The sequence below is a fragment of the Anabrus simplex genome, chromosome 7, assembly GCF_040414725.1.
Source record: "Anabrus simplex isolate iqAnaSimp1 chromosome 7, ASM4041472v1, whole genome shotgun sequence".
Lineage (NCBI taxonomy): Eukaryota > Metazoa > Arthropoda > Insecta > Orthoptera > Tettigoniidae > Anabrus > Anabrus simplex.
Window position 1 is genome coordinate 182699103 of NC_090271.1, and position 19061 is coordinate 182718163.

Below are 19061 nucleotides of genomic sequence, written 5' to 3' on the forward strand. Positions count from 1 at the left end.
CCATTCTTCACATTCTACGGATACCACACCACAGCTCGTGACAACGAATATTGCCTCTATCTTATGAAGCACTAAGAATCCAAGTCGGTACATCGTAGCTATAAGTACCGCTGGTGATAATTAGTTTCTCTCTCTCGGTGTGTAGTCTTTTTTTCGTTTTATCCTTTTATCGTTCGGTCAAGGTATGTGCAATATGAAAAGACGGATGTTCTTTGTATGTATGTTCAGGCCTCATCTCTAAGGCTGGTTGGATCCTCAACAGATCCGCCATCAGGTGTCATAGATGGCCTAGGCATCACTGAAGAGGCGTACTAGGGAAATAAGGAGTGGGGTAGTTTCCCGTTGTTTTGCGATTACATATCAGTCTGCCGATCCCACTGAAATGCATGCACCAACTGTGACCCTATGAGCAACATTTTCACACCATTCATAACAGGGACTGGCTACATAATGAATGGCATTACTAACATTGCTCATACCTCAGTCACTTTCATATTGTCAAAGCCAAGGATAAGACTGAGACAGATTAATGAAAGGAACGAAATTACTCTAGCCTATACCAGAATACATAATGCACTGTAAACACTAGCTCCTGCGAGCAAAGGCATGGATGTTCTTTATGTATATTACTCCCTTCAATGAGCACTTGCTAGTGGGAGTCTTACCTCTTGAATGGATAAAAATAAATAATGTATAATAATTATTTGAAATGTAATAATTACCGTGTGTAAAACGCATTCTTATTTAGTCTTCTCTATATCATAACAGTATTGGTTTATACACAATGTAAAATAGATTGACTAGCTCAGATTGTAAAAGTATGCTTGATTCATCTGGAAGAACGTAGGTTCGATTCAACGTAAGGAAGTCGTGAAATTTAGTAACGAGGGTATCACTTCTGGAGACTCACATGGTCCTTGAACTATAACAGAGACGAGTGTGGAGAGGGGTGGAGGAAAGACCAGACATAGCTATGGCTGGGCATTCTGTGTTTCCCTTAGGAGGTTACGAATAGTGGAAGACTTCATTACACTCCTCCAGTGATTCTCATGGCTTCTATTATTATTATTATTATTATTATTATTATTATTATTATTATTATTATTATTATTAACCGATTTTCCCAGTTGGCTCGAGTTAAGTTTCTGTCCTTGCTGTTAGGCTTGGGAACATGATTCACTCAGCCTTGGAAATAGAACTCAGTAGAGAGGTGAATAGAAATCTCATTTTCGGACATTGCTTGCCCACCTGGAATTGAAGACATAGATGCCGCGAATGTTTACCTCTCAATCCTGGCTCCAGTTATTTCCAGTTACACACCAATTACACATAGGTTTCAAACAAAATTCACGTGTACACGGGTCTGTTGAACATGGAGTCCCCAATTCAAACAAGAAACGGCAATGACAATATTCCTGACTTCCTGCTATCATTATGAATACTGTCAGTGTCGACTAAAAATTCGAATGCCCATTCTTTCGTGACTCGACTCTGCCGCATGTGTGTAAAAGTATTTGCTGTTCGAAATGGAAAAAATCATCTTTGAAATATGTAAAAGTATGTAGTGTTCTAACACCATTTTTCTTGAAGTGAAGAGCATATAATATTATATTTGCCTTAGTAAGCTATTTTCCCTTAATTTCAGGTTATGTTCAACCTGGGCTGGGTCGTCTTCAAAGCGCTAGACTACGGACTAAGCGACCAAGAGGAGAGACATCTCAGTCCTGACTTGGAGAGGTTAATAGAGATGATGACGTCACCTGGTAAGTACCTACAACATACTAACGGAAAAATACCTATTCTAAAAGAAAGATAATAGTAACTTCGCAAATTGTTCAGAATCTCAAATTCCGAAAGTCCCTCGAGAAATCTTCAAGATTTGATATAACTTTACCCCATGTGGGTGGGGGACGCAGGTGAAGAATACACCCACGGTATCCTCCGCCTGTCGTAAGAGGAGACTAAAAGGGGCGAACAAGGGATGATTGCATCAGAACTATGAAACTACTTGTGATTAGTACCATCATGCGGGGAACACCATGGGTCGCCTTTACTTGCGAGTAGTACCAGTCTGTTAGGTACTCAATAGTTTTGTGATTCGTAGCAGTAGAGCGGGGTTCACTGTAGGCTTCCAGTACCTGCGATTAGTACCACTAAATGCGGAACACCATGGGTCTGGGCGTTGCCTGTGGTTAGTAACACACTATGAGCGACACCGTGGGTCTTCGTTGCCTATGGTTAGTACCCATTATATGCGGAACACCACGGGAATACCGGCGCCCGTGATTAGTACACCTAAGTGAGGAACACTACGGGTTTGCGTTGCCTATGAGATTCGCCATTATGTGAGAAAGACCAGAGGTCTGCGTTGCCTGTACGACGTACAATACTTGTGAGTAGGCCCATCAACCTGAGAAATAACATGGTTCTCCTTTACTAGCGATAAGTGCCATTATAAGGGACCGTTGACTTGGATATTGAACTCCTTTAGACAACAAGCATCACCGATCCAGGATTGTGCTTTGGAAACAGTCCCTTGGTTAGTAATATTGTTTCTGGTCAGGTGAGGCATTGCGGGTCGGATCCACTGATTAAATTCATATTAATTAATTAATTAATTCATTCATTCATTCATTCTTCATCATTACGTCTTTAATTCTGATCAGTGGATGAAATCTTTACTTTTAAATTGTCATTGCATTTCGTACCATTAGGGGCCGATGACCTAGATGTTGGCCCCTCTAAACAAGCATCATCATCATCATAATGATATAACTTTAATTCGTAAATTGTGTCATAAACCTGGATTACCTTGTACCCTCAAAATATTGAAGTATCACACGACGACATACTCATCACTCTCATCAGTATTGTTTGGGTTTATTGACCAGGTCCACTGCCTCTCGCATGAACCTCATGAGGCTGAGTGAACCGTGTTCCTGCATTTGGTCCAGATCTAACATCCTAGGACAAGCTTTTTTTTTCTTTCTTTTTTTCTTTTTTTCTTTACGTCGCACTGACACAGATAGGTCTTATGGCGACGATAGGATAGGAAAGGCCTAGGAGTTGGAAGGAAGCGGCCGTGGCCTTAATTATGGTACAGCCCCGGCATTTGCCTGGTGTGAAAATGGGAAACCACGGAAAACCATCTTCAAGGGTGTCGACAGTGGGACTCGAACCCACTATCTCCCGATTACTGGATACTGGCCGCACTTAAGCGACTGCAGCTATCGAGCTCGGTCCTAGGACAAGCAGGGGACACGCTACCCTTACATCATGAGACTGGAATCTCTCGAAGACTCTTTAAAATAAATCTCTGTCTTCTCTTTATCAATGTATGGCCTTTAGAATAATTGATTTATTGTAGTTTCTGAAGTGTTTCTGCTGAAGCCGAAAGTGTAATTCGGAAGTCGTGTAACTTTTGGAACGTTTGTCTTCGTAACTTCTTTTCTCAAACTTTTGGATTCTTTTGGGTGCGCTAGTTTCTTAATCACGTGTAGGTAGTTACACAGCATTAATCATCTAACGTCAGGCATTACAGGATACACCCGTAGTGGAAGATGAAGCTGCATTTTACTAGAGTCCATTTAGCTCAACCTCTTCGTGGGTTGTTTCACGCTTTAAGACGTCGCACCGACATAGATAGGTCTTATAGCGACGATATTGTAGGGAAGAGCTAGGAGTGGGAAGGAAGCGGCCGTGGCCTTAAGGTACAATCTCAGCAAGTGCTTGATGTGAAAATGGGAAACCACGAAAAACCATATTCAGGATTGACGACAGTGTGATTCGAATCCACTATCTCCCGAATGCAAGCTCGCAGTGACGCCATATTTACAGTGCTCACATCCAAATGCGTAACGTATAGTTCACGTCCTTTACATTTCCATCTGTCTGTGCAAACTGATTGAGGTTGTATGGTGGAGTTTAAAGTGTAGCACAACAGTTTTGAATGCTGTAGTGTGAATTTAGACGAATTTGAAATAATTGGTGCACCATGCAGCGTTGTTAAACAGATGGGAGTGTGTATGTTCGTGTTTGCCAGGCCAGATGTTGCGTAAACAATCCCAGGTCGAAATGGAACTCTCATACAGCTAACGCAGTGACATCGACAAGTTCCAATAGAGATTTCCGGAGAGATTTCGTTCTCTTCCAGAGTTGTGACGAGCGAAAACTGGCACCTGTAAGACTGTAATTTAAAGAACGGTGGTTACGGTGCGCTGGTAGAGAAACTGAAAGAAACCCACAAGGATGAAATGGCGTACGGTTTTTAGTGCCGGGAGTGTCCGAGGACAAGTTCGGTTCGCCAGATGCAGGTCTTTTGATTCGACTCCCGTAGGCGACCTGCCGGGAATCGAACGGTACGCCTGTGACCAAAGGCCAGCACGCTAACCATTTAGCTATGGAGCCGGACACCCACAAGGATGCTATTTGCTGAATGGTTAGAAAGAAAATTATTATTATTGCTAGTTGCTTTACGTCGCACCGACACAGATAGGTCTTATGGCGACGAGAAAGAAAATTAATGGGTTTAGAACAGCGTACGGCCTTTTCGAAGTGTGCGAGTTGCAGTTTTAGTTTAGAACTTCCAAGACTTCAAAGGCGAGCCCAGCTGAAAGAAAACGCAATTGACTGCAAACGGCCTTTGTTTGGGTGACATGAGGTCTGTAATCACTACAGTTTCTTTTTCGATAAAAAAGTGATCATATCTAATTCACCGAAGAATGCTCGACACTTACGTAAATATTGTTCTTATAGTCAAAACAGCGTAGGTACTTGTAGTTCATTCATGAGATTTTTGTAGCAAAAATCAGTTCTCCTTCCCAACCAGTCCTTCATCCGAATCCTGCGCCTCGTCCTCGATTTATTTATTCTGTTATTTCCGTCCGCAACACAAGCAGCCAGTCTGTAAATCTACACAAACTGCTTCGGACATCTTGACAACACAGTGGGAATCGGAAAACTAACCCAAATCTATGTAGCGTGAGTAGTTGTACGTGTTTCAGCCTAAAACAAGTCTCTACAAATTGTTCGATCGTGTATGGTCCGCTTCAGACGCTGCAGTAGCGGGATTTTACCCTAAAAGGGGGTTTCTTTAATTGCTTTCAGATATAGTATTAACATAGGGCCCTAGCATACAAAAACCTTGAAATTCAAATCGAATCAAATTCGGCGCTTTAAGCGAGTGCCTATTCAACTGCGCAATTCGGTCGGCCCCCGATGAAGTGAAGTTATTTACCCCTCCCCACTTTCTGACTGTTAGCTTTTAACAATGACATTCTTCCTTAGGGCCGTAGAAGCAGGTGTTCGTGAAGATGGGTTGTTCATCAAGGTCAATGCCACGCTCATTAAAGCAGCCAGTCCTTGAAAAGTGAAGGTGCATGCATCTCGAACACGTCATGCCGGGGGCTGTCCGGAAGTCCAATGCCAGCCACTTCCGGCCTGCAAGCTTCACATGAGCGATTGTGCGTAGCACACTGTCTGCTCTGCTTCAGTTCAGTCACTGGAATGACGCTCTGGGCTGATAGGCGAGGACAAAACTAAATGAACATTTGTACACAGTTTAACTTCTCTGTGAGCTACTTATTTTGTAAGAACTGCCATATTGTCACAGGGTTACCGTGGGGGACAGAGGTGAAAAGAGGTTCGGGCATGAATGGGTCAGTCAAATGATTAATTAAAATTTTTAAATTAGTGTCATGTTTCTTTTCTCGTTTATTTTTATTTTTTAAGAAAAACTTTGTAATTCAGATACAAAATTTCATAAGATAGGGTAACAATTTTAGAATATCGAGAATATCGAATAACCACCACCTTGAGCTTGAAGCTCCCTCATAATACAGTCTCAGTGAGCGCTGAGGCTCCTTTCAGAACCAGTCAAGGAGACGAACCACTCAATTTCTTTTACAGAGTATTCAAAATATACCTACAATGTTTCAGGAGCACCTTTTGCTCCACAAAATTATCTAGGAGACTACTCTCCAAACATTATACCACACCGGCCTTTCAAAGGCACCATTTAAACATTACAAGGAAGGAACGCCTTTGCTCTATTAAAATTTTACACTTGGAAACCAAGTTCCAGAAAGGTCCAGGCCTGTCAAAGGCGCAATCTACAGCTTACAGTACAAACAGTATGCATAGTCTTCAATGCTCAACAGTCTAACATATTTACACAAAATGAAATATAATATCACAGGGGTATCGGATACCTTTGTGAAAAAGAAACCAGGTTAAAGTTACTGGCCCAAAAATCAAAATGATGTGGAGGCGGACACTTGCACTCCTTGAAATTCGCAATTAAAAGATAAAAACCCTATTTGGGCTATTGGTCCGAAGTTACAGAGGCTAAGCCTGTACTACTGAAGTGACTATATGGAGAACATTTAAGTTTAAAAAAAGTTACAGACAGGAAACTGTTACAAAGTCATAGTCGCCTCAAATTCAAGTTGATAGGGAACTCGAGAGGGTACCACACTCTCTATTCCCGAATTTTGGCTAAGTTCCTTTGACTAGTTTGAAAGTTACAGTTACATTAGTAAAGTTGGGAAACCTTCCCCTCGAGCTAGCTTTCAAAGTTTATCATTGTTATAGGACTGCCATTACCTTGAGCTGCTGGTCTGCTCAATGACGGACGAGGCCCCGCGTCCTTAATAACCACACGTACTAAACTGGAGCGATGAATGAAACCCACTGGTCGAAAATGTGCCAGTTTTTATACCCTAGAGGAAGGTTCTAGAGAGCTCTGGGCGAAGGCCCGACACACCCCCAATTTGCATTGGATAATTAAATAGTTACAAGAAAAATGTAATTGGCTGAAAAATAAACACACACGATTTTCTATTGGCCAACATCTTAAGCTGGCGGGAAGAGATCGAAGTATTGACAACTTCAACATACTCAAAACAAAGAATAATCAACTCAGTATAGTAAACCTTAAAATAAAAAATGCTTTAGGATTTTATTAGTTCCTCTTCACACTAGAGGGCATAACATGAGTTTTTTTTTCTTTTCTTTTGGTAGAGACATATGTAGAGAAAAGTCCAAACTTCTTGATCTAGCTGTTGCGAGTTTGATTTAAGATGACATTTCCCATGCCCCTTCATTTAAATGAACGGAGCGGGTGTACCTCCCGGTACATTTATGACGAAGACAATTTGGTCCTGGTACGGGCTCATTGTTCTTTCAGGGAATTATTATTATTATTATTATTATTATTATTATTATTATTATTATTATTATTATTATTATTATTATTATTATTATTATTTGCAGTAGTCTTTCAAACATATGTAATAACGTAGTACACTTCAGCTAACACAAAAAAACTTAAAAAAATGAATCCGGTACCTTGAGACCACGACAAAAGATGCATGAAGATCAAAAAGAATGTACAAATAATTACGGGAAAATAAAAGAAAATTAGTCGAAATCAAAGAGAACGGATATTACGTGATTTTTTATTTAAAAACATTTTAAAGTAAAAATCAAGAAAGTAGTTACAGTAAACGAAAAAAAATTCAAAATAAACAAGAAACCGGTGGCCACGACTGAGCCATGATCGAACCTGCCAAGTTAGGGTCAGAAGGCCAGCGCCTCGACCGTCTGGGCCACTCAGCCCGTCAGTTCATAACATTCTGTACTTGCAATTAAATTTAACTGTAGGGAAATATTTCATTATTGACACACTTCCTTATGTTCTCCAGCAGTTCTTCATTACGAAAGCGCTCTTTCCACATTTAGTAGAGCACCTAGCAAACATAAGGTGTACTCCGCTACTTTTTATCGCATTCTTTCAGGTAACTGAAGAGAATGATCTAGTTCTGTAGAGAATGCACCTATCTCTTTCATGATTATGCCACTTGTGATATTTCTCTATAATTTGTTGTACATGACATTGACAAGGGCAAGGCATGAACAGATCTTACAGTATAACACTAATAAATTTTTATGAATAATTTGAAAGGAATAATTGGATATCTCGCACCGTTGTCAATTTACTCGTATCAGCTGCTGGAGTTGGCCAATCAGATCACTTCGTGGGCGAATTCAAATGGGCTTTGCGAGGTGGTGTTGCTAAATTTGTTTACTCCGATCATCGTCGGCCTGATCTCCCTCTACTCCTCTTACACTCCATGGCCAAGACCATTAGTTTTCTAGGTAACGCATCCTCGTCCATTCGTCTCGACATTTAGGCTGGCTTAATGTATACATAAGACAAAAGTAATGTTATTTACCAGTCCTTCTTGTTTATTTAGTTAAGAATTGATGATGTTTGTTGTTTAAAGGGGCCTAACATCGAAGGTCATCGGCCCTAGTTAAGAATTTAAAAGAACAGTAGTCTCCTTCAAAATTGATAATTCACAATAGATCGGAATAATGAAAGCTTTGACACGGTACATGGATTAGGTATTATCTTCTTTTTTCATAGAACTCTCTTCAGACACTGATACAGAACAGCTAACAAAATGTTCATGAAAGATCCCGTCGTATGAAAGCAACCTACGTCGGTATTTTAGAAGCCAGGAAAACTACCAACCATAACAGGGAACGAGGTAGGTGAGTAACCAAAAGGAAACAATTAGGAAGCGGCAGGTGGAAGCTCCACAGGCTGTTAAGGTATGTTACACACAGAGGGCGATTACCTTTTACAAACAATTTGATAACATCTGAAACAATGTTTTTATCCTTCCTTATACGGGAGGAGCATGATCATGGTAAGCAACTTTTCCTTCATTGTTCAATAGAAGATTAAACTGAATGTATGAATCAGTAATATCGAAGTCCTCTGTAAGTACACACTGTAATGTAAAAACGAAATGAAAGAATAGATAAGAAAGAAAAATCGTATTATATTATTAGTTAATCTACTAGCTGATGTACCCGTGCTTCGCTATGGGATTCTCAGAAAGACTGACTTGGTGGTTTTCCTAACTGAATTCAACATAGGTCATTACAAAAACGTCAGTAGGTATGTAGCGATTGAAGGCAATGTTATCATATAAAATACTCGATCAAATGAAAAACCGCATATTTCCTCACTTTTAACGAACAGTACTACGGTGCCGATCTAACAGTCCAAAGTTCCAGGGCTGGAATAACCAGGTCGCAGACTGCCATGAACACTCCTCTGTCATTATTCCGTTAAATATGCACATTACTCATTCCAATCAGTGCCTCAGAGTAGGGATTGAATAGCTCGAATGCTATGATGCTATTTTTTTTTGCTTTACCTCGCACCGACACAGATATGCCTTATAGCAACGATGGGTTAGGAAAGGCCTAGGAAGTGGAAGGAAGCGGCCGTGGCCGTAATTAAGGTACAGTCCCGGCATTTGCCTGGTGTGAAAATGGGGAAACCACGGAAAACCATTTTCAGGGCTGCCGACAGTGGGGCTCGAACCCACAATCTCCCGATTACTGGATACTGGTGAATGCTATGATGAACCAGTGTGTTACGTACCTTCAGTATCAGAAAATGTATGAACCAGAGGAAGGGCATGCTAAAGAAGAAAGTTTCCCATCTCCCCAGCTATTTCCCGCCAATGTTCAGTCAGGCTGTTATACTCGGTACGCAGTAGTAATCCAATCTATCGGAGTTGAGCGGGACCATAAGAAACGAAGAACATCACAACAAACAATGGTTAATGTAAAGTAATTGTTGATCAGTGTTAAGCGCTTTGGATATTGTAGGCCTTCTGAAATACCACCCTTATCATAGTCGGTACAGTAAAACTGAATGAAACATAAATGATCGGGAATTGTATTGTCCATAACTTTTGTAATGTAGTATTTTTCGATAACACCAACAACATAGGTACCGGTATTTAAAATTAAATTTTAGGAGCCCCCCCCTAAACTACCATTTCATCTCGGGGAAAATAAAATTATTTACAGCCTAGACTGTAGTTTCTTAACCCCGACTCTATATAGCGGTTATCATTAAATTCTGTTAACCTATTTTCTCGTGGCTCGGCGTTGATATGGACTTAGCAACAAAATACAAATTAATTAATATCTGTGTTATCAGAGCCGGTACGGTAAAAATGTATAAGACATAAATGACTGGAAATTGAATTCTATATAACTATATAACCGCTAATAATATAAATATTTCATAATTAAATTTAAGGCCTTCCCCTAAACTACCATTTCATTCAGCGTGAATAAAATAATTTATAGCCTAGATTGTAGCGGCTCATCCCGCGACTTTACATACCGATTTTCATTAAATTCTCTTCAGCCGTTTTCTCGTGATGCGTGTACAGACAGACAGACAGACAGACAGACAAGAACATTTTCTTGTTACTATGGACATGACCGATACAGAAATACCATTCTTTTCAAATTCTGAGCAATGTACAGACAAAACTCTTATTTTATATATATAGATATAAATAAAATTAAAATCTTGCCTGTGCACTCGCTTTTTTTTCCTCATACTTAGTTTGTCTCTTGCTTACGAATACACAAGTCAGTAATACTGTAAGTTCAATTCAGGTTTTGTTTGTCGGTTTGTTTGTTACGAGATCACAGGAAAGTGGGTGAACATAATTTTTTCGAAACTCGAAGTCTTGGATCGCCATCCTACTCATATTTTGTTAGTAGTCTACACAGAGGCATAGCGATATTAAGGGACCAGAACAGGAAATGTCAAATTTCTCCCTGTTGAACTTGATGAAATTATGCCAAATATAATTTCCGATCCTTTGTTTCATGATATTTTGCCAAACGAGAAATAGGCTCATGATGGAGATAATCGCGATTATTAAATTTTATCACAAACTTCCAAATATCTCCGAAATATTACTTACATCTAAGAAATGTAAATGACATTTCCCTATCTCTTATATCTTACATACTTCACCGTAAAGGAAGTTATACACAAATTAATTTTTTTACTTCCAAGTCTATTAACGGTGAGAATCGCTGACGTAGAATATTGTATAGATGTCGTGGTAATGAACTGTCGATGGTGGTGATTATGTCGTGATTGTTTTATAAAGAGTAAAATTGCGTCGTCATCATTCCCTATTGATTAGGGTCCACTTGAGTGGTAACTAATAAGCTTTTCCTGTTAACACCTAATGGTTTATAAGTTGTTCAATAACTTGTCATCGACGAGTAGGACAGCTACTTAATTAGTAAGTTTAACTTAATCCTGAACTTTTTTTGCAGTAAATATTTACATCTCTTTTTCTCATGCAGCAGATACGACTGTTTAATTATTGAAACAATCAGACTTTTAAAATATAAAATGCTGCCAACAATCAGGAAATATATCGCAATTTAACTGATACATTTTCTTTTTAAAGTTCTTTCAAGAACAACGTTATCCCCTGTGGCTGGGCGACGCAGATGAAGAATACACCTACGGTATTCCATGTCTGTCGTAAGAGGCGACTAAAAGGGCCCCCTGGGAGCGTGGGTTGTGACCACGGGGCCCTTAGCTGAGTCCTGGCATTGCTTCCACTTACTTGTGCCAGGTTCCTCACTTTCGTCTATCCTGTCTGACCTCCCTTGGTTAACTCCTTTTCTTTTCCGACCCCGATGGTCTTAGAGCATTCGAGGCCAAGGGAGTCATTCATTTCCATGCCCTTCGTGGCCCTTGTCTTTCTTCGTCCGTTACTTAATTTTTCGAAGTGACGGATCCCTCTTTTCTTCTTTTTTTCTCTCTCTCTAATCCCTGTGGGTGGGGGACACAGACGAAAGGCCAAGGGAGTCATTCATTTCCATGCCCTTCGTGGCCCTTGTCTTTCTTCGTCCGTTACTTAATTTTTCGAAGTGACGGATCCCTCTTTTCTTTTTTTCTCTCTCTCTAATCCCTGTGGGTGGGGGACACAGACGAATAATGTACCCACGGTATCCCCTGCCTGTCGCAAGAGGCGACTAAAAGGAGCGGCCGAGAGATGATTGTATTAGAATCATTCAACTACTTGTGATTAGTACCATCACGCGGGGAACACCATGGGTTGCCTTTACTTGCTAGTAGAACCACAATGTTAGGTACACAGTAGGTTTGTGATTAGTAGCAACAGAGGGTGAATCCGTATAGGGTTTACAGTACCTGTCATTAGTACCACGGGCATGGGCGTTGCTTCTGATTAGTACCTCTATATGAGCAACACCGTGGGTCCGCGTTGCCTGTGTTTAGGAACACCACGGGTTTGCGTTGCCTATGAGTGGTGCATTAAGTGAGAAACACAATAGGCCTGTGCGACGTACAATACTTGTGAGTGGTACCATAATGTATGGAACACCGTGAGTGTACGCTACTTTCGAGTAGTACCGCAACATGACAAATACCATGGTTCTACTTGATTAGCGATAAGTACCATTCTGAGGGGCCGTTGACCTGGATTTTGGACCCCTTTAGACAACAAACATCCTCGATTTAGTATTGTGCTTTAGAAGCAGTTTGATAGTTTCTGGGAAAGTGGGGCATTGAGGGTCGGATCCACTGATTGTTTTAAATTCGTATCCATTCATTCATTCTTCATCACGTTTTTATTCTGGTCAGTGGATGATTTTTGAACTTTTAAATTGTCATTACATTCAGTCTCGTTTCGTACCATTAGAGGCCCCTTTAAACAACTATCATCATCATAATCATCATCATCATCATCAAGAACAACGTTAGGATAATCTGGATTAACAGTCATTTGCTCTTCTCTGGTATGTTTTCGGCCATTCGTTCGTAACGTGTTCAGTGAAATGTAATACAAACGTCTGTTCAAAATATTATTACTTTACGAGTTAGCCTGCTTCTCAAACATCGAATTTTTGTAATTACCGCCAGGATTGTGAATATAGGTGGATAAAAGATTGGAAATGGGCAATGTGGCGGCACAGTCGTCCCACTCGTTAAATTTACATATTCTAAAGTTGTGGTTGAGTTCAGGAGAGTGAAGATATTCTGAAAAGAATGAAATAAAATATGAACAAATTAGGAGATTATGACTTATGACCATTAAAGGTAAAAAGAATCCACACGAAGTATTTAAGAAAGACAGCGAAGCCTTAAGTAGGAAAAGTATGTCAATAAAAATATATAGGCCTATATTCCCTAATTTGCCGAAACATGCTCATTTCTAAGTAATTCGTTGTTAACATGTCAGTCTAGTAAAAGACATACACATTTTATCTAAACATCTGTAGCTGTTCTGAAACGTTCATTTACTAATAATATAATATCGGCTTCTCGGCTGAAAGGTCAGCGTAGTTGCCTTCGGTTCAGAGGACCCCGGTTTCGATTTCCTGCCGGGTCAGAGATTTTAAACTTAAATGTTTATTTTCCATGGCTCGGGACTGGGTGTTTGTACTGTCCCCAACATTCCTGCAACTACCGAGCGAGTTGGCCGTGCGATTAGGGGCGCGCAGCTGTGAGTTTGCATTCGGGAGACAGTGGGTTCGAACCCCACTGTCGGCAGCTCTGAAGATGTTTTTCCTTGGTTTCTCATTTTCACACCAGGTAAGTGCTGGGGCTGTACCATTTTTAAGCCCACGGCCGCTTACTGCCTACTCCTAGCCCTACTCCATTACAAAAATCCCATACTCGGCAGGTGCCACCCAAACTCGTGGGAGGGTCTGCCTTACAAGGGCTGCACCGGGCGAGCCGAACGAGTCCTCGGACACTCCCGGCACTAAAATAAATAAATAAATAAATAAATAAATTTCAAAAACCTGTCTGTTAAATCGGGGTACTTTTACGCCATTTGTGTTTGGCTAGGAGAAGCGGGGTGGAGAACAGCGCTTCACTGGTGTTAGGCTATATCAAGTTGGGTATTCAACAAGCAGTCAGTACTGTTAAGCGTTTCATAAGGTGAAAATGTGAATTCTTCCTCGTAAAATTGTCATGGAGACCTTTCTTTGCTTGAAGAAAACTACGTCTAGCTTTATAGAAATTAGTGTATCTTCGCATGACACACACACACACACACACACACACCGAGAGAGAGAGAGAGAGAGAGAGAGAGAGAGAGAGAGAGAGAATCATGTCTAGTATTCTGAACTTTGAAATCAGAAATGGAAATAGTACTTTACTCTCAGTAGAATCTGTTATTGTAATACTGTCCGCGTTCCGGGTAGAATGTCAAGGATGTCCGTCGTTCGAGTGCCCCCCCCCCCCCACCGTTTAAAAATACAAAATGAGTAACTTTTAAATTGTTGTAACTTCGTTATATTCAAAATTCACTAGCGCGCTTTTATTCAGTGGCGGCTGGCGCATAAGGTCAAAGGGCCACGTGCCCTCCCAATAAACATTAATATTTTAATAGTTACTTCTCAGTACATTATACACAGGAGGATACATGTTTTAAGCTCATAAGGAATCTTTAATTTAACATTAAAACACATTTTATTGAACAGGTGTAAATTTTAATATTGTTATATTGTGTCAACAGGAAGGCGAGTTTTACTTCTAAACTGTGAAACCTGGCTTCAGGATAAAGCATACAATCGTATATTTCAGTTCCCGGTCACAACCCTCATGTGACCGTAGAGCATACGTTTAAAGTAGTTTAAAGTACATGGTCTGCAAATGTTGCCGCTGGCTATGTTTCTTGGGGAAGAGGCCTGCCGTAATGAGAGAGCCTCGGTCACAAACAAACTGTAACCGAGAAGAGTAGCAGGTAGTTCTTTGGAAAAAAAAAAAAAAAAAAAAAGACTATACAGTTCGGGCTTGTATTTTCGAATGTGCTATTGCTGAAAATAATGTTTCTACCATACCAATGACTACTGTGGTAAAAGAAATGTGTTTCTCTACATTAGATAGAATAAAAACATTCCTAAGATGTACGAACACAACTGAGAGGTATAAATGCACAGGTTTTGACCGAGACATTCGCTGCAGATATAGAAAGAAGGGTGGATTTGACAGAAGAATTAATGATAAAGTAAACCTAGGTGTGTTTTTATATAATGTCTTTAAATTTTTATACTTGCATGTGCAAAATATGTGTGATTACCTGATTAATTTAGACTTACATTATCCATGTCTGTATTTAAACCACAACGTGACCCTCCTATACGAAGCTTCAGGAGCCGCCAATGATTTTATATAATACTATCCGCTAAAGTTGATTTTCAAAAAAAAAAAATCTTTATTTTTAAAGAAAATTCCATATACCAATTTTCACGTCTGTAACATCTTCAGATTTTGAGATATAAAATCACCTCTCTTTTCGTCCCTTTAGTGACGGAATACCACGAATCCTTCCTTAGCGAGCACCTACAGTCTGATATAAATGTATCCCCAAAGTTTCATTTCTTTATGTCCAGTATTTTGGGCTCTGCTATGATGAATCAGTCAGTCAGGACTGTAAATTGTATTTTCTACCATTCTTTTACGTATACATTTTAAATAGGCCTATAGCCGGGCTGAGTGGCTCAGACGGTTGAGGCGCTAGCCTTCTGATCCCAACTAGGCAGGTTCGATCGTGGCTCAGTCCGGTGCTATTATTTTGATGGTGCTCACATACGTCAGCCTCGTGTCGGTAGATTTACTGGCAGTCCTGCGGGACTAAATTCCGATTCCTTGGCGTCTCCAAAAACCGTAAAATTAATTAGTGGGGCGTGAAACCAGTAACATTATTCCAGATATAACTGATATTTCCTAAGATATAATTTCTTGAAAAATGTAATAATCGCGGGGTTATTATTCCTCGCATGGTAAAACGTATGAAACATAAAATAGAATTATTCGAGAGTTGATTCAGAAGTCATGGCAAGGAATTTTTATTTTCCTAAAATGTGCCAACGCCAACCCCCTGTGGGTGGGGCGGTAGAATAACATCCACAGTATCCCGTGCCTGTCGTAAAAGGTGACTAAAAGGGGCTCCAGGGACTCTCCACTTGAGAGCGTGGGTTGGTGACCACGATGCCCATAGTTGAGTGCTAGCATTTCTTCCACTTGCGCTCTTCACGTTCATCTATCTTATCCGACCTCTCTTGGTCTACTCATGTTCTTTTCCGACCTCGATGGTATTAGCTTTGCGAATCCTAGGGAGTCCTTAATTTTCACGCCCTTCGTGGCCCTGGTTTTTCTTTCGCCGATATCCTCATTTCTCGAAGTGTCGAACCCTTAAATTTTCTCTCTCATTAGTGTCAATAGAGGATGATTCCTCTTAATAATCACCACCACCACCTGTGTCAACGTCTACATGTAATATGAAAGTACGTTCCCCGAATTTCGTAATATAGCCGGCAGATTGGGTATGGGTGCATCATTTTAGCCGTGATCACGCTTCCTATGTCAGTTAACTGAACACAGCGGTGCGTAATGGAAGTAACCAAAGTCGAGTAGGGTTCGTACATCTTAGTCCGTGCGGTTTCGATCTTATTCCCAAAGTAGTCATTGTATGGGAAACGGTTCGCCAACAAACAAGACATTGTACAAACATTTCGATGTGAGGTAGCGCACATTGACGAATCTCGTGGAGCCGATGGCATTTTCCGTCTTCCTCATCGTTGTAGCTGCCAAGTGTGCACTATTTGGTGGTGGATGAAAATTTTGATGATCAAATATATTATTATTATTATTATTATTATTATTATTATTATTATTATTATTATTATTATTATTATTAACATTTTCTTAGTACATTTAAAAGGTTATATTTGTTGTTTTTTGGAAATGAAATGCATCCCATTGTTCAAAAATCCCTCGGAAAAATACATAACTGTAAAAATGTTTCAACAAATTTTTACATTAATACCGTACATGTGGTTGATTGTTGTAATATTGAACATCGAGGCAAACACATCCTCTGAAAATATTCTTTTTTCGTTAGGAATAGCAACAGGATAAAAGCAAACGAAGTCAGGGTTTAGAAACAAGGGCAAATACTATCTTCCGGTTTCAGTTCTTTAAAAAAAAAAAAAAAAAAGAAGACAACTAACAGATATCACACTAGGCAATACATTTCTGTCCAACTATACTTCGACTTTTTTCCGATACTTACTCTAGAAAATAGCCGAACGTAAAGACCCCTTGCACCTTGGTACTTAGTAAATATTTCAGCAAAATTAATCATAGCTTCACTCTGAGATTTGCGATCCTTCACGCAAATTGAAGAAGTTATCTTCAATATTGGTAACGACTTCACAATATTAGCTGTCACGACTCGACACTTCTCCATCGAAGTGCTTTCGGTCACGCAAGCACGTTGCAGTAGATATACAGAGAACGGAACCTTGACCGAGTCCTGTTCTCATAGACCTTGAGTCTTAAACTAGAATCGATGCGGAAACCCTTATGTCATATAACCGCTCTTTCACAGTAAAGGAATCTCTTATACTTGCGAAGGATTATGAGATCAAAACAGGTACTCATTTCCAATTTATTATACGTGTACGGTTCGTTACCTGTTCTATCGACTGAGGAAGAATGTGGGCATTCTGAAAACAAAGGTGAGTTGGTCGAATATGGAGTAAGACTATGTTTTGTCACTATACTTACAGACCTTCCTCATTTATTGAGGACGGGTTAGGTGTATGAAAAATTAATGTGCAACAAATAGGAGCCGAGAATTGGCGCTTTTAGTGAAAGGAGTCAAATAAAACATAGTTATCCGAGCCCTTTCTTGAGTTACGCCAGGCCATTACAACACAGAGTTTAAGGGCTGGGGCGCCTTGACACTGCCCCCTGTCTGCCCAGGGTTGACCCCTCCCCCTCCCACTATTTTCCGTGGAACTGGCAGTTCGAGCAAGCGGCCGCGCGGTTTAGGTCATGTGTCTATCAGCTTGCATTCGGGAGCTAGTTGATTCGAAACCCCACTGTCGGCAGGCCTGAAAATGGTTTTCTGTGGTTTCCCATTTTCACGCCAGATAGATGCTGGGGCTGTACCTTAACTAATGCTACGGCCGCTTCCTTTCCACTCCTAGCTCCTTTTTATCCCATCATTGCCACAAGACCTAGCTGGTAGTTCATTTCCAACATCCATCGCTACTGCTCCCTCTGGAAGGTATGAGGCGTATGAAAAAATCCGCACGCAGCCTGTTTCCAGTCCTTTGACCGGGTCAGGGATGGAATGACTGAAGTCCCCATCTAGCGGCGAGGTTAGGAATTGTGTCGGCTGCCGAAGCCTGTCGCACTCCTCTGGGGCAATGGTTAATGAATGAGAGATGAAATGATATTGGATAGTGTTGCTGGAATGAAATATGACCGGGAAAACCAGAGTGCCCGGAGAAAAACCTGTCCCGCCTCCGCTTTGTCCAGCACAAATCTCAAATGGAGTGACCGGGATTTGAACCACGGAACCCAGCGGTAAGAAGCCGCCGCCTGAGCCGCGGAGTTTCTAATATCCTGCCGAATGTGTTATGTGTACGGAGTACATCAGCAGAGTATGCGCACATCGTCTTGCAGCATGATTGTAGTTGAGCTGATGCTGACTATTCTACTGAGGGAATTTACTACGCTGTATGGGACCTATTGCTTTTGAGAAAAGGTGGTTTCGAACAGCCCTAAAGAGAGTTCTCCTTAGTTCATTACTATACAGATGGCGGGAGTGCGCCTTGTCACGGCTGCTCCTTTACCATTCCTGTCTACCTGTCTGTCTGTTAGTTCATCAGTCCAGAGACTGGTTGGATCTTCAAATAGCACCACCAAAGGTTATGCAGTTCCGGAGAAACCGCAACAACCCATAGCAGCGTGAAAATGAGGCGTACTTAGCAAGATGAAGAGTGAGGTAGTTTGCCATTGCTTTCCTCACTATACCAGAAAGTGCTATTGCAGCACCCTGTGAGCAAACCTTTCATAACAATCTGCTTGTGCTCTGAATGTCTTTACTAAGCATGCCCATACCCCAGCAGCTTCCACATTGTCACAGCCATGGATGAGACTGCGAGTACGGTGGAAGCTACACTTTGCTCTGGTCTTTACCAAGAGAAAGATGCAAAAGGACTGCTTACATCAAGAAATGTCAGTAGAGCCCTTCCCTGTCGTCAACCACACACTCTTTGATCTGCGTTTAGGGCTGTCGCCCAAGTCCCAGATTCTCTATGAATTGTTTACAGATTTTTTTCTTGAATGATTTCAAAGAACGTGGAAATGTATCGATAAATAA

General features: G+C 40.7%; 1 protein-coding gene across 1 annotated transcript in view; it reads left to right on the top strand.

Annotated features, from left to right (window-relative positions):
• spir (spire type actin nucleation factor) overlaps window positions 1-19061 on the top strand; it is a 699692-nt gene that overhangs the window by 284433 nt on the left and 396198 nt on the right. The window contains exon 3 of the mRNA XM_067151497.2: window positions 1646-1763. Within this exon, the coding sequence (XP_067007598.2) occupies window positions 1646-1763 (118 nt within the window). The remainder of the gene's footprint in view (window positions 1-1645; window positions 1764-19061) is intronic.